We start from the raw sequence: 27,675 nt of genomic DNA on the forward strand, positions 1-27,675 counted from the left end.
GAAACTTTGCCCAGCTCAAAACACAGGTTGAAGAGCAAATCACCAACATCCTGGAGAACACATTGTGCCACACTATGAAAAATTTTCAGAATCAACTTACTGAATGTGTACGAAAAATGGACAGCACTTAAGCAAAGTAATTTTTAAAAAATAATGCATATTGAAGTTTTCTTTTTCCCAATTTCCTCTTTTATTTCTCTTTCCTCCTCCTTCCACCATTTCTTTCCTTATTTCCCTTGTCCCCTTCCTCTTTCTTCCTTTCCAATTTTTTTTTCTCCTTTCCCCTTTCCATTTCTTTTTTCCATTTTCCCTTTCTTCCCTTTTCAATTTTTCCCTCTTTCCCTTTTTCTGATTTTTCTCTTTCTCCTTGCGTATAAATCGGTCCAATAGTTTTTTAGTTTGTAGCAGAAACATATCAGAAAATTGAAATGGAATCGTAAAATATTTAGTACAGTATATGCTGATTTTAAGTCCAACAGATGTGCTGCTTTTCAAAAAAGCATGTTTTTACCTGTCACAGGTGTGACATCTTAGATATATAAATAGTAGGTATATTAAAACACGTCAAAATTTCAAAGCAATCAGTGAAGAACTTTCAAAGATTTAAGATTTTGAACAAATGAACATTTTCATTTTTATTTATATAGATGATCTTTAATACATTTAGTGAAGGAAATAAAAACAGGCAAAAAATTATCAGCTTACATTATGGTGTACAAGCATACTGCCAGATTAATTGTCTGCAATAACTCGATTGTTTATTAACAGATTTTTACAAATGAGGTATCATTTTGTTCAAAATAAAATGCAAAATAGGACTTATATTGATAACTTTTTTGCTCATTTTGGTGTCCTGAATCAGTTCCTTAAGTTTGACGAATATGTCCTGAAACATTCTCTATATTATTGTGATTAATCTTTTTATTACTATTCATATTACTCTTCTGTACTATTAAATGTAGTACATTTAATAGTAGAAATAGTTTTCCTGTTTCTCTGCGCAGAGTGGGGCAAAGAAACAGAAAATTTTGAATCTGATGTTGGCAGCTCTGTAGGTGTAATGTAACTCGAAGAAAGACGTTAAAACTGTAGAGCAGTAAAGACATTTAGTTGTGTTGGAGAGGTGGAATGATGTAGAGCGTGTGGTTGCCATAAGGGCATTTTACCAACATGGTGAGAGTGTGACAGCTGCACAGAGTGTTTCGCCGTCACTATTATATCCTGTCCCGCAGTCGAACTCCTTCTTCACACACAATTAAAACTTGGGTTCGTAACTTTCAACAGACTGGTTCGGCTTTGAAAAAAAAAAACTAGTAGGCATGTACTGTCTGTACGTATGCCAGAAAATATAGATGCCTTGAAAGCTGTAGTGGTAAGGAGTCCTTGCTGATTGGTGTGGAAAACTGCCTCCTCATCATTGAAGCTCGGATGTAGGAGCGTGTAAAGAATAGTCCATAACCTGAAATTTCATCCTTACAAAATTCAAATGTCTAAGAACTGAAACCTAATGATTGTGTACTGCATCTGCAATTTTGTGAAAAAATGTTGTCTAAAATCAATGAGAAAGCTAATTTTATTGAAAATCTTTGGATGTCAGATGAAGCCCATTTTCACTTAAGTGGATAAGTGAAAAACCAGAACTTCTGTTACCGGGCGCAAACAAACCCTACTCAGCTTCACCAGCACCTGTTACATAAGTCTTAACATACTGTATGGTATTGCGGGGTAATAGGCCTTTACTTTTTTGAAGATGAAGGGGGCTCTGCTGTCACTGTGATGTCTCAAGATTATGTTGACATGCTAGAGACATTTTTTGCTCCTAGGATCCATTCTCTTCCAAATTTTGACCTTCAGCAAACCTGGTTTCAAGAGGACGGAGCCCATCATACATTGCCTGTCAAATGTCACTGCCTGAGCAGTGAGACGTTTGTTCGGGGATCGCATAATTTCAAGGACTGAAAATATTGTCTGGCTGTCCCGGTCTCCAGACCTTTCAGTCTGTGACTTCTTTTTATGGGGACATCTGAAGAGTGTTGTGTACCAGATTATATAAAAGAAACTTTGCCCAGCTCAAAGATTTTCACAGACTGAAGAGTAAATTGCCAACATTCTGGAGAACACATTGCACCGCACTATGCAACATTTTCGCAATCAACTTACTAAATGTGTACAAAAAAAAAAAGGACAGCATTTAAGCATATTAATTTTTAAAAAGTAATGTATATTGAAGTTTCCGCTGTTGTAGAACATCCAACATCAAATGAAGATTAGTAACTTTACTTCATTTTTCTAATTACTTAAATTTTTCCATTTCTCTGCACCACCCTAGGTATATTTATAATATTTACTAAACTCTCTCTCTGTAACAAATTCAACAAGAGCACAATGTCTCTCCATTATAGTAACATTTTGTTAACAGGAGAATCATTTTAGATTTAAAAATAAGTTACACTTAGAAAAAATTTAAGTACATTTTTGTTTGTTCAACAACATAAAAATTCATGTTAACATCTCAATATTAAGTTTTAGTTTATTTTTAAAAACAATATCTTATTAACTAGCAATACAATATATGACTGTATATTTAATAAGCGAGTTCTAAAATTGGGATAAAAGTATAAATTATGCAAACTTCCTTGTAAAATATCTGCTATGTTATACAGTATTTATTTTACTAAATATTACCATTTTACAATAACGTAAAACAAACTTGTTAGAAAAATGTTTTAAATTTATTCTAAAAAATTAAATCGAGTTTCATTTTTTATAAGAAACTGAAATTAAGGAAAATTCATTCATAAACTTTACAGCCCACTGGGCTGGTCTAGTGGTTCAAAATCGGCTTTAAAAAGCCGATTTTGAAAGTCAAAAGTTTTGAGGTTCAAATCCTAGTAAAATTTGGTTGCTTTTATATGGATTTGAATACTAGACAGTAGAAACTGGTATACTTTAGTGGTTAAGGGTGCAATTAACCACACATCTCAGGAATGGTTGGCCTGAGTCTGTACAAGACTATACCTCATTTACATGTCATACATATCATCCTTGTCTCATTAGGTCACGGGGTGGTTGCTTATTGTTAATGAGTCGAACAGACTGCAACGTAAACATTAGGGAAAAAAATTTATAATTTTAAAAGGCTATGGTGTCTATGATATAATAGGTTATGAATCCCATTAAAAAATTGTTATCAGTTCCTGTAAAAGATCTGGGTATAGTAATTTCTTTTTACTTCAATCTGTTAAGAGTTGAAAAAAATAAATCAAATTGTAACAGACACCTCCTTTATCTTTCATCTCCTAAAAGGTTCAGAATGAGCAAAACACTTCTAAAAATTTATTTTAGACCAGTAATTTAAGTATATTCACAAATAAAAATAATATAATTCTAACTATTTCTCAAGGAAATTAGCACAACTTATATAAGATTATTTTGTAACTGCAATGTTACACTTTTTTAAAATGGCCATAAACTATATACAAGTACATCAATGTTAGTGTTATTAAAAGGGAAAAAAACAAATATTTTAGAACAGTAAAAGGAAAATGCATACCATTTTAACAAACTGTTACCAAATGGAAGTAAGAAATAAACCTCTGGCAACACATGTCTATATGATCACCATGAAAAGATTAACGTAAACTTAATTTTTCTAGATTACATTAATGTTAGCACAATTTGTACAAAGGTAAAACAAGTTAGCTTTTCCGGATTGAAACGATAAAGAATAGGTATAATCCAAAGTTTATGATAATAAAACAATTGAATAAGATAATAAAATATACCACTCTACTTTTACAAACCTGTACATGAAAAGCTCTTGCTAACTGGTAGCAGCTTTCAGCCCTCATCGCTTCATTTTCTGTATTATGAAAGGCGTGTAATGCTAGATGCTGTACTTTATGGTAATCCTAATAAGAATATAAAACACAATAAAGAAATGAATTAATAAAATTTATTCACAACACTGTTATTCAATGGAATGACAAATTTTTATGATGAATAAACAAAATACAGAATTAAATTATTGCTATACCATCAAGCACTGTACTTGGAATCTGACTAAATTAGAAATAAATAAATATTTATAGTAAGAGTATCATTATTTTAGAAAGGCAATATTGCTCATTAACAATAAATTAATTAGTTACAGAACTCTTTTAATTTTTTAAAGTCGTTTAATTCTAGGGATATGACAGAGAAATAATTTTACACTTGTACTTTCAGAGCAAGGAGGCAAAGAATAATAAAATACCAGCACCACATCTACATGTTCCAGTAAAATTTGGGCAACCTGTTCTTAAAAAAGAGTAAAAATTAACAATTATAAAATTAATTGATGATGAGAAATGCATACCACAGAAGCTAACAATACAAATGACTAACTATAAAAGCTGCTATGACATTGATGAAGCTAAATCGCACATATTAGAACTTCAAAACATTGCAAATAAAATTTGCCTCAAAATATCATTCAAAAAGACAGAAATTATGTCCCAAAAACCAATATAAACAGTAATAAAAATCAGAATATTAACCCAATTTAAATACCTTTTGAGAAATAATAACAACCTAAATGAGAAAACCTTGATCCAAATAAGAAACAAACTAGCCAAAGCTCAAAAATTAAACTGGTATACTTACAATAAAAAAATGGCTATCAATAAAAGCAAAAATAAGATACTACAATACAGTTATTAAACCAGAAACCACTTATGCAGCAGAAACACTCTTCCGCCTGAACAAACAATCAAAGACAGACAGACTCCAGAAAATTGAAAGAAGCATTGGAAGAACCTGCATAAATAAAAAGTACCAGAAAGTTAGGCAGTGGTGGCTCGTGCCCAATGAAGTCATATACAGAGTTAGAACCCATCACTGAGACCATGTGTAAGAGGAGACTAGGATTCTTTGGACAATCATGAGCCTGCAAGATTCAAGACTTCTGACACAGCTAGTATAGTACAATCTCGACTCAAAAAATACAAAGACAGGATGAAGATGGATCAGAGAAATAAGAGATGATCTGCAGGAAATTGGTCTTATACCAGAATACCACAGATAAGTTAAAGCTAAACAAGAAAATCAAGAACAAAAATATTCGCTTTACACTCACAAGAAAAACTCCCAACCCGAAGATTTTCAACATTAGAAAGTCCACAAAGATCGGAACGTATGAAAAAGTACTTGGAGGACCGCAAGGCTCAGACAGTCCCATTGAAGAGACTTGGATAATGGACTGAATAAAGTGATGCTATACGGTTATAAAAGATGATGATAATAATAATGATAAAAGCTGCTACACTGTAATTTTATTTAAAATTAAAAACATTCTTTCATTAAATTCATCCACACATTTATATTTACTTCTATGAAAAGACAACAAAATGTAAAAAAAAAAAAACCTATAACTATAAACACTATAAATTATAACAATAACATTTTTTACATTAATTTCATAAAAATTCTTCCTCTACTTCAGAAAGAAATGTTACACTACAAATCCATTATATCTACCAATTTCTACACTCAACTGAAAAAAAAGAAAGTTTCATTTGTCACTTTTCAAACCAATTACTGATTGAAAACTAGATTTTTATCTTTTTTTAAAAATCTTTTACTTCTATTCAGCTTTTTTATATTTTAAGAAGGATTAAGTCAAAACATTCTCATGCAGGAAAATTCTGATTGAACAATTTTCAATAAAAGAGCACAAAACAGCATTAATGGAATATAACTTAGAAGACAAATCACAAGTTTTATTTAAGTTTTTGGATTTATTAAGTTTAGAATCGTTTTTCTTTGAATATGGAGGAAATTTTCATCGATTTATAAGTTGAAATTACATAAACATTCGTTATTTTGGCAATTCAGTTTTTGTTCATTTTATAGAAAAAAAACCTGTAAACTGCTTAAAAAGGTGTTATATTTTTAGTTTTAACTTCACAATTTTATTTAGATTTTAGAAAACTCTGAAATATTTAAAAGACTGGCATAAATTTTATAACACTGGTGATTGCAAAAATATATCATCTAGAATGCATTCTTGAGAATTTACCTTTTTAAAGAAGAAATGATTGGCTAAATGATTAAGCACCATAGGATTAGTAGAATCAATGGTGTATGCTTTAGATAACATTTGTACTCCAGTACGAATATCTTCTGGTTGCTGTCTATTTAACTGCAATATCGCTAATCCAATCAATGCACCGACACACTGTGAATCTAAGTTTAGTGCACGCTGAAATGCCAACCTAAGAAAACAATTTTTTTCTAATAAAATAGAGCTCTAAAAAAGAATCACATGGTATTTAAAAAAAAATTATTCTATGAAATTAGAATGTTTATTTTTTTTTACTAAACTACTAAGAAAATATGCGAGTTTTGTTATGTGAGTTAAGTTTCTACATTGACACCAGTTCTAGTGTGGCAGACATTAAAAAGGTATTTTGTTTCTTTCCACTCTTGGTGGACTGTTACTAACGTGATCATAGTAACAGGTTCTAACAGCTTGTATAAATAGTCAAATTTTGATCCTTCAGAGAATAATCAAAGTTCTTTACATGACTCCAGAAAAAAACCAACTGTATGAGAACTGAACTTTATGATGGTTAGGAATCAGGCCTTTCTCAACCGATTCACTTAATATGAAACCTTTCATAGAGCAAATATTTGACCACTACGCTATAGTATATTTTTCATTGATCTCTATGAAAACAAAATGCTAAAGCATTTCGAGATAGATAGTAATTATGACGAGTTTCTTTATAAACAAAAATGATGAAATATTATTATAACAAAATGTACACCAAATCCTAGACATTAGCCAAATCCGCATACCGAACTGCCCTTCTAAAAACATTAGGTAATTTCTTCTAAAAACTTCTGTAATTTCAGACAAATTCACTTATCTAATTAGGTTATTAGGTCTCAAAATTTGGTCACAACTTACAAAGTAATTCTCTAAAACGCTGCCGTATCAGTTAAAAATAAATGTTAAGAAAATTTCACCACTGACTATCTGTCACGCTTAACATTTAAAGAATAAAATTTGGGAGAATCCTCTGGTTTGAGTTACGTTAGCTGATGTTTGTATGATTGTAATTATAATCTTTTCATATGATAATGTAAACTAAAATACAAGATTATAATAACAATATTAAACTTCAAACTATGACAAGTGATTTATGTCTTTGGGCTCCAAATGTAATAAGACTGTTGAATACACTCTATAATTTTACTAGATGAGATCTCCGGCAAATCTATCTTTTAAAATGATGACTCATTTCTCTAAACCCCTTGAAACCATGCAGTTGCTAACTGATATTATAGATATTTCAATTTATTTTTGTCTCAACTTAGTACAAACAGACTTACTACCAAGCAATAAAAATATATATCAGTCATTTGACTGGTTTGATGCAACTCTCCAAGATTCCCTATCTGGTGCTAGTCGTTTCATTTCGGTATACCCCCTACATCCTACATCCCTAACAATTTGTTTTACATATTCCAAATGTGGCCTGCCTACACAATCTTTTCCTTCTACCTGTCCTTCCAATATTAAAGCGACTATTCCAGGATGCCTTAATATGTGGCCTATAAGTCTGCCTCTTCGTTTAGCTATATTTTTCCAAATGCTTCTTTCTTCATCTATTTGCCGCAACACCTCTTCATTTGTCACTTTATCCACCCATCTGATTTTTTTAACATTCTCCTATAGCACCGCATTTCAAAAGCTTCTAATCTTTTCTTCTCAGATACTCCGATTGTCCAAGTTTCACTTCCATATAAAGCGACACTCCAAACATATACTTTCAAAAATCTTTTCCTGACATTTAAATTAATATTTGATGTAAACAAATTATATTTCTGACTGAAAGCTCATTTCGCCTGTGCTATTCGGCATTTTATATCGCTCCTGCTTTGTCCATCTTTAGTAATTCTACTTCCCAAATAATAAAATTCTTCCACCTCCGTAATCTTTTCTCCTCCTATTTTCACATTCAGTAGTCCATCTTTGTTATTTCTACTACACTTCATTACTTTTGTTTTGTTCTTGTTTATTTTCATGCGATAGTTATTGCATAGGACTTCATCCATGTCATTCATTGTTTCTTCTAAATCCTTTTTACTCTCAGCTAGAATTACTATATCATCAGCAAATCGTAGCATCTTTATCTTTTCACCTTGTACTGTTACTCTGAATCTAAATTGATTTTTAATATCATTAACTGCTAGTTCCATGTAAAAATTAAAAAGTACGGGGATAGGGAACATCCTTGTCGGACTCCCTTTCTTGTTAAGGCTTCTTTCTTATGTTCTTCAATTATTACTGTTGCTGTTTGGTTCCTGTAAATGTTAGCAATTGTTCTATCTCTGTATTTGAACCCTAATTTTTTAAAGATGCTGAACATTTTATTCCAGTCTACGTTATCGAATGCCTTTTCTAGGTCTATAAACGCCAAGTATGTTGGTTTGTTTTTCTTTAATCTTCCTTCTACTACTAATCTGAGGCCTAAAATTGCTTCCCCCGTCCCTAAACCCTTCCTAACACTTCTTCCACTCTCCTCTCTATTCTTCTGTATAGAATTCTAGTTAAGACCTTTGATGCATGATTAGTTAAACTAATTGTTCTGTATTCTTCACATTTATCTGCCCCTGCTTTCTTTGGTATCATTACTATAACACTTTTTTTGAAGTCTGACGGAAATTCCCCTTTTTCATAAATATTACACACCAGATTGTATAATCTATCAATCGCTTCCTTACCTGGACTGCGCAGTAATTCTACAGGTATTCCGTCTATTCCAGGAGCCTTTCTGCCATTTAAATCTTTTAATGCTCAGATCTCAGAATTTTTTCTCCCATTTCGTCCTCTTCCACTTCCTCTTCTTCCTCTATAACACCATTTTCTAATAAATTTCCTCCGTATAACTCTTCAATATATTCCACCCACCTATCGACTTTACCTTTCGTATTATAAATCGGTGTACCATCTTTGTTTAACACATTATTAGATTTTAATTTATGTACCCCAAAATTTTCCTTAACTTTCCTATATGCTCTGTCTATTTTACCAATGTTCATTTCTCTTTCTACTTCTGAACACTTTTCTTTAATCCACTCTTCTTTCGCTAGTTTGCACTTCTTGTTTATAGTATTTTTTAATTGCCGATAGTTCCTTTTACTTTCTTCATCACTAGCATTCTTATATTTTCTACGTTCATCCATCAGCTGCAATATATCGTCTAAAACCCAAGGTTTTCTACCAGTTCTCTTTATTCCGCTTAAATTTGCTTCTGCTGATTTAAGAATTTCCTTTTTAACATTCTCCCATTCTTCTTCTACATTTTCTACCTTATCTGTTTTACTCAGACCTCTTGCGATACCCTCCTCAAAAATCTTCTTTACCTCCTGTTCCGCAAGCTTCTCTAAATTCTGCCGATTCATCTGACACCTTTTCTTCAGGTTTTTAAACCCCAATCTACATTTCATTATCACCAAAATGTGATCGCTGTCAATGTCTGCTCCAGGGTAAGTTTTACCGTTTACAAAGTCAACGAGTGATTTCTAAATCTTTGCTTAACCATGATATAATCTACCTGATACCTTACAGTATTGCCTGGCCTTTTCCAAGTGTATATTCTTCTATTATGATTTTTAAATTGGGTGTTGGCAATTACTAAATTATACTTCGTGCTAAATAGACTTTAAATTCTACAAATTATATGCACTTTTTATTATGCACAAGTATATACATATTTTTACAGATTACATGTTTGCAAACAGAAAAAATGATAAGTTTTCTTATGTTTTATACAAGAAAAAAAGATGCTATAATCTAATGTAAATCTAGGAATTACATTTTCTTAAAAATCTTTATGTGTAACGTAAGTCTATTTAGGAGTGAAGCATGGATAAGAGAAAAAGCAAAAGACGAAGGAATTTGAAATAAAAAAAAATTAGCAAGGAATTTGAAAGAGAAAGAAAGGGAGCTTTGAAGTGCAGTGTTATAGGAGGATGTTGAAAAGTAAGCTACAGCAAAACTCAATTAGGGGGTCACAAAAAAAAATTTATTTACAAGTGACTACGCATATTTAAAATAAACAACACCTACAAAAGAAACTTTATCATAACTGTTCGTGTGCAACTTGTTTTATGGAAATAGTTTTATAGAATACAACTTTCTAAATTTTGACTGCTTTATTCTTGTACAAATCTAGAGTGTCATTATTGGTTAATATCAGCTGTCAAATCTTGTATTATATCATTAATCATCACATTCTTGCCTGACCCTACCTCAACAAATTAGCATAATTAAATTTACTTATCCAAATTAAATAATTTCCTTTAAACATGCAAGTTAATTAATATGAGTACAACGGGTTTTTCTCCAACATATAAGATTAACTTCAAGATGTTCTGTGAATTAATCATATGTCCCATAATCAAATAAATTAAAACTTATTATTACAATACAAACCGGGCTTTATCCTGGTTTCCAAGCTTCATAAAACAATGACCCATACCAAGGCGAACAGCAGCTGGACAATTTGGATTTGTACGTAATGCTTTCTTGTAGAATGCAAGTGCTCCTCTGTAATCTTTTTTGCTGAACGCAATACATGCTTTACCAAGAAGTGAAGGAATGTTTGCTGAAGTCTGATTTAATACAAAATTAAACTGTGCATCAGCTTGTTCCATTTTATCACCTTCCAACAGGCAAAAGTAAGCCTTTCCCAGCAAATGGTTCTAAAAATAGAAAAAAGGAAATTAATGTATTATGAATTGTAACTAGTCACTACACATAATGTATCAAAATTAATTCATTTGTAATTTACAACAGAGTTATAATAACTTCATTGTAATAAGTGTATAATAATACACTTATTCACATACCCTTATACACATTCTTTATTATTATTATATTCTAAAAATTGTAAAGATTTTTTAGAGTATAAAAAACTCTTTACCTATGATTATAAAACAGATAAATATCCCCAAAAAAACCAAATATCTAACTGGAACATTTTAAAAATTTTTGCTAAGTTAAGTATGTTAATAATGTTTGTCCTGAATTTATGTACTGTCATTGATGGGTTAATTGTTCCGTTCATCATTAAGATATGCTTGAATCATATTTTTGAACGCTTCTGAAGTCACAGTAATTACATGCCAATAGTTATTTAAAAAAAAAAAATTGGCCCTGTCTTCTGATGACAAATCACACTTATATCTTTACTATATAATAGTGATTTTCATTACTCCTAGCTTGATATGGAGAGGGGGTAAAAATATATTTTTTGGGTTAAACTAAGGGCTCATGAATAATATTTTTCCCATTTGGAGTTAAGTTGTCTCGTTTCTTCCACTCTTTGGTAACATAATGTTTATCCCTAGCTCGGCTGTCCTATTCGCAAAGGAAACACATGCACTTAGTATAGCCTAACTGCATGCCTAACATAATTGCAATAACTTTCAAATCACCACATATGTTCCAGCTATGTTTTTTATAGTTTATTTTTTCTAGAACGTCTTCATCACATAATAAGTCTCTTTCAAATTAATACCATAAGCAATTGGTACCGAAGGATATTTGTTACCGTTGTGTAGTAGAACCAATTTTAAACTATACTTGGACGAATCTATGAAAAGGTGTCAGTCCTCAGGCTTATGAACTTGTCCTAAGTGCAACATAAGCTCATCAATATTTGTACAATAAACTAAATTTTTTTCATCAATAAAGTTCTGAGAAAGTCCTTTTTCTTGGCTTCGAAAGCCCGAAATTTTTGAAGTAAATTTCAACCTTGTAGTCTTGATTTAACAGTTCAGCTTGACTTTTTGATAAATTTAAATCCCTAATCAAGTCATTTAATTCACCTTGTGATATAAGATGTGGCTTATTGGAAGATAATTCAAAATCAAAATAATTGTTGTCTCTTCTTCAATACTGTCTGATTCTTCATCGCTAAACATACATTAACAAGTGGCTCGGAACTGGAATAATTTCATTGTGGGGGTACAGGCCTGATTGCAGATTGCAATGAAGGATATTTTACAATATTTTTAGAAATTCCAGACACACTGTTAAACAAAAGTAACAATCTGTTACATGATCCTTTGATTCACGCCAAAGCATAGGTTCACCAAATGACAAAGACTTCTGCGTACCTTTCAGCCATCGTCTTAAGTATACAGAACAGTTATAGTGCATACAATATCAGCAGCCCACGTCTTATCAATTTTACACTGAAAGTATAAATTATATGCCTTTTTAATTAAAGGTGTAATGCTTTTTCTATTTGATTTTATGATAAACTCACCAAAATACATACCAAAAATTAAAATTTCTAACTATGTTGAAATATGAAAAAAAATCCTTTAATTAAAATTTAAAAATTTTTTCAAAAATGGTGGGTGATGAAAAGATTTTGAGTTCATATTCGTTTTCGGCATCAAAAAACAGATTAAAATAATGTATTGCACAAAAATTATGTTTATCAGTGCTATCTGTCCAAAGTGGGTAAAGCAAGACTGACACATATCATTGTGGATTATGGAGGAATCATATCATTGTGGATTATCTGTTTTTTGCATTCACATTTTTTTTCTGAACAAGAATACTTTTTACTCAACACTCAACGTCCAGCTTTAAAATTTCAATCCATATCTGTACAGTATGAAATTATAGAACTGGATCACAACACTCAAGTTAAATGTCACAATAAAATTTCAGACAAGTATCTAGATCATCATTTTTATACAATTATTTTACAGTAAATGCAAAAAGCACCTGATCAACACTTTATTGTATTTAAATCACATTGACTTCCTTACAAAATTACAAACAGCCTTACAAATTTAAACTTTGCAATGAATGAGTCAAAATCACCTGTTTCCACACGCCATCCTACATAACATTAATAAAAGTTTCATATCAAATTTTTTGGTGTATTTATTTAGGTACTACCATATTTTTTTGAGGCATCCAAAATGAGAATATTTAATTTTATTTTCCTAATGAATATGTTGCAATCTGTTCAACTAGTGAACCATAAGCAACGCCCCCCCCTCCAAGGCCAATGATAAGAGGATGATATGTATATGAGATGTACACTTGTATAGACTCAGGCTGACCATTCCTGATATGTTAGGTTAATTGAACCTCAACCATCAAAGTATACCGTATCCACTGTCTATAAAAAAGCAAACAACTTTTACTGAGATTTGAACTTCAGAACCTTTAACTTCAAAAGTCAGCTGTTAAACTACTGATATGTGATGATGAGTTAACTACTACATCAGGCTAAAATTAGAATAAGGCAAGATCATTTTTCTACAAGACAGATTTCCAGAATATATTTAAAAATTATGGTCGCTATTTCAATTGAAAGTTCATCCAGAAGTTTAATCGATTAAAAAAAATGAAGTTGTTCATGTATAATAAATCCCTAGAACAACAATAAATGAAATTGCATAAAATTTAATAACTGAACTTTGTTAGTCCTTTGTATATGACAATATACAATACATTTAAGAAGAAAATATTACGCAGCACAAACAGCAAACAACTAATTGGCATTATTATATACTCAAATCAAGACACTTTCTTCTATGTACTGAAATATAATGACTTAAGCAAACACCTTGCTTATTACGTTTTTATTTCTAACATTTTGTTTCAGTGTGTTATCAAGCAAAATAATCCAGTAAAAGGATCAAGCGAAAGTTCAGAATAAAAAATCAGCGACTTTGTCAATGACCATATCTTCCAATCGTACAAGACAACTGGTAAAATTATTGTTCTGTACATGCTGATTTTCAATCAATTTTGGTAGTAATAAAGAGCTCCTCAATCAATTTAATCATGCAATAAAAATATGTTCCTGAATATAATTTTTTAATGAAATTTATATGAAAATTCATATCAATTTCATTGAGAGACATTAGAATCATCCCTAGATATTTAAATTCATTAATTCTTGGGAAGACCTCTCATATGCATGAAGACTAACCCCATCATTTCAGCTCCTATCTGCCACATTTAAGTGGATATAGTTACATAATTAAAAATTGAATTTTCTTCAGTCATACTTAATGCTGATCAATACTCCATTTTTCTCATTCTCAATAATGATTTTGGCATTATTTTCAAATATATTTCTATTACTGCTCATCCAATCAAATTGTCTGCATAATTTAACATGTGGATGTTTCAATTTAAAGATAAACTTTTGCCAATGGTTCTACTTTTCTTGTAACATATTTCTAATGCAAAATTAAAAAAAAAGTAGAAAGCATGTCTCCTTGCTTTAGCCCATTATAATTATCCAAATCATCTATATCTCCACATGAACTCTACCCTTAAATCCGTTTATACAAACTTGAATCATCCTAACTTCCTGGAATACAAAATTGAATTAAATCTCATACAGCTTATCTCTTCTAATGGAATCATAAGGCTTTTTGAAATCTATATATAACAGATGAACCTCATGATTGCAATCATTATTTCTTTTCAAAAATCTGCCTAATAATGAAGATTTCATTAATCGTGGATCTATTTCTTTAAAATCCACATATTAGATTTTACATTGGATAAAATGTAATATAAATTATAAAATCAAAATTACCAAAGACAGTACATTTAAAGTAAGACACATACCAACTGTAATAATTTCAAGGTCATTACTTAATTATCAACAATTCAAATTAAAAATTACACATAAAATACAATCTGCATGTAGTGGTTTGTCACTTAACAATAAAATCTATTTTCCATACCACGGCATGACAAGATAGTTCCTATTGAAGTATTCAACAGAAATGTCATCATATCACAGAATAAGATGACAGCTGAACCAATTTAAATTAACTATCATACTGTATGTATGTATGTATATATATATATATATATATATACACTCACATAAATATTATACAGAAATTTTGGGCAATTCCAATTAGGCACTGATTAGGGATTTTTTACATATTACAAATATTCCAGAGAATATTCAGATATAAAGCTGTAACCTTATGTGATAACTTAAAAGTTCTCTATAATAAATGATCTGACTTACCTGATCGTACATGATGATTTTATCAGCAGTTGTATACAGATCATTTGCCTTCAAAAATAATTCTTTTTTCTTGTCTTTATTTTTCTCATAATTTGCAAGTTGAACATAGTAAGCTGCAAGCATATCCAGTGCTCGCATTTGATCTTTTTCAAAATCTCTATAATCAATGTTTGCATCGATTCTGGATGCCTCAAGTATTTTGATGAAATCATTGATCTTACCTTGTTTGTAATACTCAAGCTGTAATAAAAATTGAAAGAAATAAGCGATAGTTGAAATGTGTATTAATTTAAAAATTTTAAGAAAAGATGGTCTAAATTAAACAGATGATTACTATTGCAATTATAGATTTTAGGATCAGAAATGATAGTTTCCTAAACTTGAGAATATTTTAACAAGTAATGCACATGTGATTGTAATACAAATTTATGAGACACCTCTCCTGCAGTGAATACCACATGGTATTAAAATTTGTGAATAAGGATTACATGTGCTAAAGTAATGAAATTTACAAAGAGTTTATGATAATGTTTTACCAATTGTGATTGTCACAACAAATCTATGGTGTCAGGCAGGTACTTCTACTTCCTTCACCTATGGAGAGTTAAGAAAGTTATGAATTATTTTGTTTTTACAATAAGGCATTTAGAAAGGTCCAGTTTTTATTAAAGTGCATTTAATTTGTGATTTTTTATATAGTTTTTCCCTATAAATCTTAGGTGAATTATTTTAAAAAATTATTTCGAAGTTAAATTTAACCCTTTATTTGCTTTAATCCAATTATTTATTTGTACTGATTGCAGTTTCTTTTATTTTATTTTTTACACTGTTGAAATCTCATAATAATGAAATAAATTTTGCAACTATTGTAGTATTATAAATTGATGTAGGAATTTCAAATTAGGTGTGATATGAGTAAAATGAGGATACTTTTATTGAAAAACAAGGTCATCCTTTTCTGCTAAGCTATTTTTACATGTTTATTTTATTACGATTATAAAGTTTTTAAACAGAAATCTTTTCTAGTTTTTTTATGTCTAAGACATTTTGTGTTCAAGTATTATTTGTATTATGAATTCACTCGCTGTACTTTCTGATCGTTTCACAAAAACAATATATTTACCTACTTTTTTATACTTACTTATTTTTCATACTCATAACTAAATTTTCAAGTCCTAAAAAGTCCTAAATTTATTATCTTTTAAAATAAAAACAGATTCTACATTCTTATAAAATTAAAAAAAAACACTGATGACATGTTTGTTCAGGTTAACCTTAATTTTAAATGTTTTTATTAATTTCTAAAATAACTTATTTCTCGTAACCAAAAGTTTAAAAAAGCATGGAATTTATACTGTTGTAATTACAATAATGTATTTCAAAAATGTGGAATGCTTTTTCAAGTTTATATGAATTTTTAATTAAATATAATTTTTTAGAAAAAATACAGGTGACAGTATTGCAGATTATTCTAATCATTGAAAACTGATAAAAATTTTGTTCATGGCGATTCCAAAAATAGTGAATACTATTCAAAAGAAATAATTGTTTTACAAAAAAAATATTTGTTTCAACAGAAAATAATTTAGTTAAATATAAGCGAGTAAATACAAAAAATTCACCTGTTTCAAATAAATAAATATAATAAAAAGTAACTGCATTTTTTGCTTGAAAATCACATTGGTGAAAAATTTTATTTGATATTTATAAAGAGGATTTTTTTATTATAAATATAAAATAATATAAATTTACTACAAAATATTATCGCACATTCATGGCTTCATCAGGATATTGAGAAACTGACAAGTGAAAATTTTTATATAATTACATAAGAACATAAGTAAAACAAGACAGACCAATAATAATGACAATAGTAATAATAAGACAGTGATTACAAACAAAAATTTAAGTAATAATTGGATTTATTCACAGGTAGATAAATAATGAAAAGCAGAATTCAGTCCAATTGACAAAAGACATTAGCATGACCGCTAGTCTTAACACTTTAACCATTAGTCTTGTATTAATAACAATAGTACAGTGAAGAAGACAAGTATAAACTTCTTTCACTTCAAAAACCTTTGCTGTTTACAAATAAAACTACCCTAATAATTTATGAATGAAATTTAGTACATTATCTCTTTCACTTATAGTCTTACAGTAACTCAACGAACCATTTGTTGTTTTTGTATACTGGAATTACTCGTGACGGTCACCTTAATTGTGTCAAATGTACTAGTAATTCGCTCCTTCACTGTCCTCTTCGCAGAATCTTCTTGCGGACTGACATCTTGCAGAACCATATCATAGTTATTTCTCATCGACTGACGTCATAACAGCTTAGACTCATTTCACAGAACTCATTTCAACTGGTCTTCCCCGCAGTATTTACACTCCCATCTTCTTTACTTGCCGGACCAGACCCCAGCTGAGCATGAGTGGTCAACTGAGCCCTTTCGTTCCCATGCATTTCTAACCCGGTCTGGTAACTATTTTCATGAAACAACATTCAATTCAGATGTCACTAGTATTCGTAAATATCATGAAAAAAAGTTTTTGTCAAAATTCAGTCATCTGTATGGACAGTTCTTTTGTGACCTTTTGAGAATTCATAAAAAACAGTTAAGAAACACTTAAAACAAATAACATTAGAGCAAGCTCTTAAAGAACATATTTTCCCAAATTTAAATTTAGGTCCTGGAAAGTCTCTTTGTGTTAACTGTTTCAAAAGTATTTTTTCTAAGCAGAAAAAACTATATGAAAGTAAGATCAAGAGGAATACATTGCTCAACATCACAATATTGAACAACTGCATGCTACTTGTAGCATTTTGGGAGTATCACCACCATCAAAATTGGAAAAAATAAGCACGGATATCAAAGGCCATTAGCATTAAAATTTAAAATAAATAAGGTAACTGAAAAATTAAAAAAAGGAATCTTGAATTGTGTTTTGACTCAAAAAGTTTCTGAAAATGAAAATCCAGCTCAATCTTCTTCACATGAATATGATCTTATTTTAAAACTAAAAGAGAAATATGTTCTTGCTTCTAAAGAAAATAAGGTTAAAATTATAAGTACTTCACCAATCTTGGACCAGATCTAAAATAATATCAGTGTTCAATGTTTCTGAGGGTTTGGTTAGACTTACTAGAGAATTAGTTAATGAGTAAGGCATTCTACCGGAGTTAGGTAAAAGACATAAAACAGTAATTAGTAACAACACAATTCAAAAAGTTATGTTATTTTATGGAGATGACAATAACAGCAGGCTGTATCCTGGTAAAAAGGATTGTGTTAGCACGTGTGTTGATGGTGTCAAAGTGCATAAGCAAAAGGGCCTTGTTCTGATAAACTTAAATGAATCTTCTTTAAAAGTGAAAACCCTGAGGAAAAAATTGGAAGATCAAACAAAGTTCTGTGAACTGTATCCAAAATGGTGTATCTTTGTTGATGCATTCAGGACTCATAGAGTTTGTGTCTGTCCCTACCACCAGAACATCAAACTTCCCAAACTTAATGTTGATTATAAGGAATTAGTAGAGATATTTGTTTGTGAAAAGGATAATGTATGATGAATGTGTGCGCTAAATGTCCAGGTAAGCAGGCAGTGTTTGACACGCTCGACTTTTCCAAACAGTATGATGTATTGCCAGATAAATAATGTACAAACAGTGGGTTACAGCTGATGGGGCAGAAATGATTACTGTTCTTCAGATCAAAAATGAGGTTTTCAAAAAATTAGTGGAAAAATTGGAAAAGCTGAAAACTCACTATCAATATCTTCAGCTCAGTTTTTTAAGGAAGAAAAAATCAGAATTACGTGAAGAAGGTTTGGTATTGGCAGATTTTGCACAAAACTTTTCACTTCTTGTTCAAGATGAGATACAAAGCTTCCATTGGGTCAACAGCCAAGCCACAGTTGACCCTTTTGTGTTCTATTTCAAGGAAAATGAAATATGTTTGCAATATAAAAGTGTCTGTATTTTAAATTATCACTTGAAGCACGATACAGCATAATTTTATTGCTTTCAAAAAGTTTTTACAGACCATCAAGGAAGTACATCAAAACATTAAAAAACTCATCTATTTTACTGATGATGCTTCGAGTCAGTATAAACATAAAAAGAATTTTGCTAATTTGCGCAGTCACAAAAAAGACTTTGACCATGAAGCAGAATGGCACTTCTTTGGATCATCCCAAGCGAAAAATGCCTGTAATGGTGTGGGAGGAACAACAAAAACGAGATGTGACAAAGGCAAGCCTGCAAAGGCCATTAAACAGTCAGATACTAAATTTTGATGAAATGTATTCATTCATTTTGCAATCACAAGCTGAAAAACATTAGTTTTTTATATCAGATGAGATAGCTAACATTTCAGAAATTCTAAAAAACTGTTTTGACTGCTATGAAAAAGTTGTTGGTACTAGAAGCTACCAAAGTATGTTCCTGTGTCAGAAGGCATTGTAAGATGTTACTTTACTTCAGTCTTGAAGGATTATGAAGACCATTATGTGTCAAGAATTGTAGCACTTTTACTTAAGGAAAAAGACTTTACTAACTTCAGTGACAGGTCGTTCTCACACAATTTCAAGAGAATTATCATAAGAGATATCATAGCTGTTGGGTAACCACACTAAACAATAAACTTTCATTGCTACATAAACAGGCTATTTCATTGAAGAATAATTAAAATTTTGCTAAAATTCATTTTTTCTTCAGTAGTGTTTACAAAAATAAACCAATACAAATATAAAATGAATTCTTGAATAAAGATGTAGGCTACTCATTGAAATCTCAGTTAGGGTATGTTTTACAAGCATTTTTGAATCAAAATTGAATTAGGTAATGGGTATTGGTTAAGTTATCATTAAATTACACTCTATCATTAATAATTAAATAAAAAACTATTTTAAAAATATTGAAAATGTCAACTTCAACAACATAGGGACTAAATATAAAAAAAAAGTAAAATGCAAAGAAGATAAGAAACCCCCTTGGGGTACTTATTTGGAGAGTCAAAACGGTATCGCTTTTAACAGGTTTTCATGATTTTTGATAGGTTGTAACTTTTTTATTAGTGCAATACACAAAACCTTATTATGTGCCATAAACATCTACAAAATCACTGCAAGTTGTGTGAATTTCAGATTTTTATCACCTGCCCCATCAGTTATTTGAAGCCAAAATTTGAATTTTTAAAAAAAATTACTATTCAAAAATTCATAAAAAATTTTAAATAGTCAAATTTTACCCTTTTTTCATGTTCAACTTTATTGGTAATTTTCTCATAGAAAAAAGAGATAGGTAAATAAACCAGTGGATCAATCTTTTACCTTGAGAAAATATGTTTAAATGCTTTTTGTTTCATCTTTCCAGGGCCAATAGTTTCTTAGTTATGATTTTTTTCCGTAAACCCTTACCATCACAAAAATGGGGGTGTGCACGGTAACAAAAATGGCCGCCACAAATAAACTGCTTAAAAAAAATAGTTTTAAAATCCTGAGACATAAATGAAGCAAGTGGGTATGTTTCAATATTTTTTGAATTGGTCAAGTAACCAGCTTATGTTTTTTTGAAATACTTCAAATGAATTAACCCAAAAAGGTTTCTTTTGGGCCCTTTCTGGATTACTCCCGTTATTATATTTTCTACTAATTTCTTCTGAATTGGTAGAAATCCGTTACTCAGGACCATTATACCGGTCTTGTTACAATATAATAAAAAAATCCCTTTCTGTTAACCAAAATTCAGATATTACAATCATTAAATCATAATAATGCTAATATGCTGCAATAATGATGTTGACAGTCAAATAGAGGAATGGAAAAAACTGAAAAAGGAAGAATTTAGAACTTAAATGTAAAAATAACCAATATTTCTTAAGATCATGTCTACCAACAAAGAAATTAGCCAGAATTTAGAAAAAATAACTAATTCTATAAAAAACAGATTAGACTTTTTATGCAAACTTATGTAAGTAGGATAATAAATTAACAAAAAAAACTTCATTGTCTTTCTAAATTAAAAGCTTAATAACAAGTTTTAAGAAATCAAAAAAGTTCTAAAGGAATTAAATATTAAAAAAGAAATTTTGGACCAAAATACTTTCATAAATAAAATAAAATTCTTAAGTTGTCAGGAAAACCAAAAGGAAAGAGGATGAAAATTTTTCCAAAAAGTTAAAGATTAAGTTACTCAAAGAATCAAGAGTATTGGTAGAAAAGCAAACAAACTGCAAAGTGAAGTTGTTTTAGTTTTTTAACAAGATTCATAGATTAATAGACCCAACATAAAAATAAAAAATATTGTTCTGGAGGTTGTGGAAAAGTTTGACATGTTTACTTTTCAACAAAAACCAGAATATGACATATCACCACTACTTACTGCAAGATTAACCCAAATGTGAAGTTGAGCATTTTCTTGGCGAAGAATTCCAAGAACTTCATCTCCTTCTGGTAGTTGATCAAAGTCTAATTCGATGACCTATAAAAAAATAAAAAAGTATATATCAATTTTTACTACATTTATCTTCAGTGTTAGAGTACTTGTGTACCATTTTCAATGTGGAAGATTACATAGTTAAAAATTTTATGATTTTATGCACATAAGATCATATCAAAACAGATTTGAATAATTAAAAAAATAAAAAACTATATAAAAAAATGAACTTAATATGAAATGGACAGAATATATACAATATGTTAATACAAAGTATGCTAATAGATTAACATACAATATGTTAATATAATAAGAGGACTGCTGTTCAATCAATAGTCATACAGTGCTGCAAAGAAAAGATAATTACAAAAAAATCACAAAACATCACAACAATCTCCAAATCCAAATCAGATATATAAAATTAAAAATAACATCGTAAAAACATAAATAAAAACAGAAGATTACTTACTTCAACTTGGCTCTGAAAAAGGGAAGAACTGAGTAAATATAAAAGTAAGGTAAAAAACCATTGTATCTACTGTATTCCAGTAGTGGAGATTCTAAATTCTATTTCAGCTTCTAGAATTCAATATTTGTTGTTTAAAATCAATAGTAGCAATCATACAGAGTTTAAGACCAAGTAAATATAGAATTGAACTGAACAAGACAATGAAAATGTTGAATTAAAGATAAGTTCAATAAATCCCACAGATAACTAAAAACTAGGAAGTGACAGCTAAATGATGAATTCTTCGGATTGGATGAAATTCTTGCAGTCATTTTTGCTATTTGATACAAGATTGCATCATTTACTTATGAATAATGACATCACAAGCAGCTAAGTAAACAAATTACTATGGTGAAATGAGTTTCACCAACAGGTTAGGTTAACGATCTGGAAAACAAAGAACGTTTATTGTGAACGTTAAAGTCCACTATAAGGAATTCTTTCCAGACAAAACTGTAATATTTTTCAACAGACAAGTAATCGTGCATTATATCTGAAGAAAAAATAATTTGCTACATAACTAGTCAACAATGATTTACAAGAGTAGCCTAGGTCGCTAAAACGTCACATGCTGCAATTTTATTGATACAAACCAAATACTTATATAAATGTTTTCAATAGGTGAAAAAAGTATATTAGGCTTATAAACTTACCTCATCTGTATCTCGAAGAGGAATTTCAATAGAATTCGCCATGATCACTTCACATCGATACTGAAAATCCAACGATCATATGGCGCGATGAAGCGTCCTCAAGTAATGTTGTGGCAATACTGTTATGTGTATTCCACGGAATTTGGTTAGGTGTTTGTTAGTTGTTATTGATGATGGATTATGAGTTTAAAGTTAAAACTGCAAATGAGAGAGCCAAAGTAGAAGATTTGTTTGATTATGAAGGTTGTAAAGTTGGGCGAGGTACTTACGGCCACGTTTATAAAGCTAGAAGAAAAGATGGGTAGGTTAAACGTCAGCCGATAACAACCGGGTTTAACCTTATTGTATTTTAATTTTCAACATTTTTAGACCCAGAAATTTCATGTACAACTAAAAATGGAATTGATGTTTTGCTTCATTATTTATTATTTTATGGCATTAAGGACTGGATCGTTTCCGATTATTTTTATTATTTACTTTGTATCAAAAATGGGCTATGTATCTTGTAATTCATTGTTTACAGTTTGAAACAAAATCTTTATTATTTGTATTTGATTAAAATCTAAAGACGCTTATTGAAGATTTTTCGTAGTGCGTTTTAACCTCTTTTTAACTATTTTCACTTATTCAGATATTTTTGCATATTGAATCATTTTATAAATTAACTGTTGTTGATGTGTATTTATGCTAATATTGTATTTGTAAGTTATCAAATTATTAGATTAATAATATTTAATTTATTGAAGCTGGATTTATATAACATTTTTACATCTTAATATTAATTTGAGATATGAAGCAGTACCTAGGTTATTTAGTAAAAGGTTTTAAAATTTTCTTCAGTTTATAGGCATGGTATTATTATTCATTACTTAATGACAACAAGGGCATTTTAATTTATTATTTTTTAAAAATCTTCTTGAAGCGCTTCAAGAAGATTGTAATGGTAGTAAAGATGTAACTTACAGAGCTGAATACTTGTATTTCAGTGGGCTTGGAATGCTGACATGTGACAGTATATTTGGCTTAATAAAAGATGTAAACGCCTTATTTCCGAGATTGCGATCACTTTCTTTTTCAAGCCTTATATAAGATTATTCAAGAAAATTTCTGTATCATTTTAAGAGTCTTGTGTTACCCATAACCATCAGGTTGCGGCTCTTAACAGACAGATATTGTAGATGATTTGTTTAATTGGTTTGATTTTTTGCAACTTTAGGATATCTGTTTTAATTGGTATGGTTTTATGTAATAAATTTTAATTTGTAATTATCAGTAAAATTTTATTTTTCAGGTCAGACAATAGGGATTATGCCTTAAAACAAATTGAAGGGACAGGCTTATCAATGTCTGCATGTCGTGAAATAGCAGTGAGTTATTTAATACTGATTATTACCTTTAAGTAGTTAAGATGTTTGTTTAATATGCAGTTTCATCAATATTAATCACATCGGTAATTCTGAACAGTTACTTTGCTTAAATTTTTTATATACCAGTATACCATTGTAGATGTGCTTAGGATAAGGAAAACACAAGATCTAAATATCAGAAAGTTAGTTTGGGCAGGAGAGTGGCCCATGCATGGTCAAAGTCTGCTGCATTATCAGCACCCTAGTCTGTACTTTTTCAGAATCCAACAGCCACTTTTTATCAGTTACTTCTTCAAAATCAGTGGGTATTTGCCGAGAAAATACAAATATACGAGAGGTTATTTCTAAAGTAAAGACCGTTTCATCATTATAAAAAAATTTATTCTGATAACTTCATAAATATTTTTTATATCTCTTGAACTACATACCTTATAGTACTTCTCTATATAATTGCTACATTTATTAAGACATTTATGATAACAATACACGATACACCAGTTTCAGTATACCCTTGTTATATTCTTCTGCCACCAGTCCATTTAGCCAGTGATTAAAAGCATTTTTATGTTCATCGTCACCTGCAAATTGCTTACCATTCAAAAATTCTTTCAATTTCCTAAACAAATGGTAATCAGAAGGAGCTAAGTCTGGACTCTATGGTGAGTGATTGTAAATTTCCCATCAAAATGTTCTCAGTAAATCATGTATTGGACCCGCAACATGTGGACATGCATTATTGTGCAGCAGAACGACATTGTTGGTCAGCCACCCATGTTGTTGATTTTGAATGGCATGCCATAACTTAACGTAGAGTTTTGCAGTAGGCTTTTGCATTTATAGTCATTCCATATGGCAAGAAATTGATCAGCAGTTTGCCAAACCTATCCCAAAAGACTGAAGGTTGGTCTGGTTTGTGATTGAGGATGTCACCATTCATTTGATTGCAGTTTTCTCTCTGGCATGTAATACGAAATCTGTGTTTCATTACCAGTAACAATTGAATTAAGAAACTCATCACCTTTTTCTGTGTAGCACATAGAAAATTCCAAAGCAGATCCCATTTAGATTTTTTGTGATGTTTTTTTTAAGATGTGTGGGACCCAACGTGCACAAACCTTTTCTGAAGCCTAAATGGTCATGAACAATGAGACCAATAACAGCTCTTGAAACATCAGGAAAAAAAAGGGCCAGGTGGGAAGTTATTGAGTTATCTTTTCTGATTTCATCATCGGCAAGTTGCAACAAGTCCTCGGTGCTTATCGAGGGCCTCCCTGAACGTTCTTCATCATGCATATAAATTCTGTTATTTTTAAACCTTTCACACCATTTTCTGATGTTTCTTTAATTCATTACACCATTACTCTATACAGCAACCAACTGCCTATGAATTTTAGCTGGCTTAACGTTTAGATGGTTTAAAAAACATATGATTCCACAGTCGGTATTTCACAGTCGGTGGCAACATAAATTTTCCTATTCATTTTATAACATAATAACTTGCACATAATCAAAGATAGTACAACTTACAGACGACAATGCAGTGTATACATTACTAGAGTGGTCATGAACACAGGTTGGCAACCTTAGGGAGAGAAATTTCTCAGTGGTCTTTACATTAGAGATATCCTTCGTAATTAATCAGATTTAACTTTCGCTTGCTAGTCAAGGTTAGTGAGCATAAAATAAGTTTGTTTAGATTATATATATATATATATAATTATAAGCATAATGCTTATATTGAATCTCTCTCAGGTATATTTGGAAGACCATTTTGAATAAAATCGACAAGTAGAAATAAAAAAATAGGTTAGCGAGCAAAGGTTAAGTTTGGTTAGATTATATTTATAATTTCTCTGCAAATACCTCCAAATACCTACTGATTTTGAAGAAAAGATTGAAAAAAGTGGCTATAGGATTCCGAAAAAGAACCCTCTAGTCAATAAACTATTAGTTTTATGAATTATTTTGACCTATTGAGACTAATCTGTTCTGCAGAGACATCTAGATCTTATGTTTTCCTGATGCTAAGCATATCTACTATGGTATATGGTATATTAAAGTATGAACAAAATTGAAATTGATCAAGTAACCATCAAGTCATTAATAGACTAGAAAAATTAGATTTTGCATTTTAAAAGGGTTTGTCTGCTTTGATGAAATTGCTATTAACTTTAAGGCTGATTTACCATTTTATAAATTGATTTATTTTTTTTTTTTTGTCTTCAGTCATTTGACTGGTTTGATGCAGCTCTCAAAGATTCGCTATCTAGTGCTAGTCGTTTCATTTCAGTATACCCTCTACATCCTACATCCCTAACAATTTGTTTTACATATTCCAAACGTGGCCTGCCTACACAATTTTTCCCTTCTACCTGCCCTTCCAATATTAAAGCGACTATTCCAGGATGCCTTAGTATGTGGCCTATAAGTCTGTCTCTTCTTTTAACTATATTTTTCATTTTTTCATGGAAATATTTCCCAACATAATCTTTTAACCATGAATATTGATTAAAACAAACGGCTCTATGTATTTTCAACACCATACCCTGTTAAAGATAAATTTTTTTATGTTCTGTAATGTAGCACGTATTTGTGCTTATCTTCTAAAGTATGCAATAATGTTTTACATGCTACATTACTATTACGGAGAAATTACATTACATTACGGAGAAATCATACTATTGGGAATGAATTTTATCTCTGGCGCGAGTGGATAATCTTTATGCGATTCGTAAATGTTTAGGATATGCTAATTCGACTTTTAAAATATAATCCGTTTCTGCATCATGTTTCACATTGTTTAGACGGTTTAAAAAGAAATATTTAATTCCGTTTTCATTACACCGTCTGCAGAGAACGGCTCCATCATACATTTCCCATAAAGAGATCTAACATCGTAATATTTAATGAATATTATTGGTTTATTTTTATCAAAACTTTCCTCATAATTGGGATCGTTTGTCGTAGCATAACGATTGGGAATCATTGACACACTGCCGCGAATGCCTTTTCAAAAAACAAATATATATCTGGGTCTGTAACTAGTTCTAATTGCACCTTCGTAGCCTTCAGGGCGGCGAACCACGATAAATGTCCAGCAGATATATAATGACACAGATCTAAATTGTTTATTTCAATCCTTTTAATACGAAAACTCTCATATACACCAGCCAACAGCATGACATCCAATCTCATATAGAAATCGTGGTATTCACCTAGTTTTTAATTTTAAAGCGATTCCAAACATTTTGCGCGTGCATATTATCCGATTCGGAGATGTGCTGTTTCTTTAAATCATCATGAAATTTTAAATCATCGAAAACAGATGCCGATTTAATATATGTATGTAGATAAATACTTTTATGTTGAATTAACAATTGTAACATATCTATTTTTTTATTTTATTATCGCGATAATTTTTTTTATATATTTTTGAAACTGTGAATAAGTTGTTTTAAAGAATTTACATGCTATGTGACCGTCTAACAATTTACGATAACTTTGAAATAAACTTTGCACTAGTTCATTAAGGGTATAAGATAGAAATTAAAGTGAATCTATAAATCGATACGATATTTTATTCTTCAGTGTTATAGATATAAGCTTTTCACTATTGTTTGCT

At 30.4% G+C, this 27,675-nt stretch overlaps 2 protein-coding genes across 2 annotated transcripts in view; one reads left to right on the top strand and one right to left on the bottom strand.

The window, feature by feature from the left end:
* The window catches only part of Ctr9 (RNA polymerase-associated protein Ctr9), a 111,837-nt gene extending 89,017 nt beyond the window's left edge, over nt 1–22,820 (bottom strand). The window contains exons 1-6 of the mRNA XM_075372126.1: nt 22,687–22,820; nt 21,472–21,570; nt 15,084–15,323; nt 10,487–10,755; nt 6,059–6,254; nt 3,804–3,911 (exon numbers count right to left, since the gene is read on the bottom strand). Of these exons, the coding sequence (XP_075228241.1) occupies nt 3,804–3,911; nt 6,059–6,254; nt 10,487–10,755; nt 15,084–15,323; nt 21,472–21,570; nt 22,687–22,728 (954 nt within the window). The 5' untranslated portion in view covers nt 22,729–22,820. The remainder of the gene's footprint in view (nt 1–3,803; nt 3,912–6,058; nt 6,255–10,486; nt 10,756–15,083; nt 15,324–21,471; nt 21,571–22,686) is intronic.
* A 34-nt stretch (nt 22,821–22,854) lies between these two features.
* Nucleotides 22,855–27,675, top strand: part of Cdk8 (cyclin-dependent kinase 8) — a 93,276-nt gene continuing 88,455 nt past the window's right edge. Inside the window, exons 1-2 of the mRNA XM_075372127.1 lie at nt 22,855–22,987; nt 23,978–24,053. Coding sequence (XP_075228242.1) covers nt 22,857–22,987; nt 23,978–24,053 — 207 coding nt within the window. The 5' untranslated portion in view covers nt 22,855–22,856. The remainder of the gene's footprint in view (nt 22,988–23,977; nt 24,054–27,675) is intronic.

This window comes from Lycorma delicatula, chromosome 7 (genome assembly GCF_047948215.1).
Source record: "Lycorma delicatula isolate Av1 chromosome 7, ASM4794821v1, whole genome shotgun sequence".
Classification (NCBI taxonomy): domain Eukaryota; kingdom Metazoa; phylum Arthropoda; class Insecta; order Hemiptera; family Fulgoridae; genus Lycorma; species Lycorma delicatula.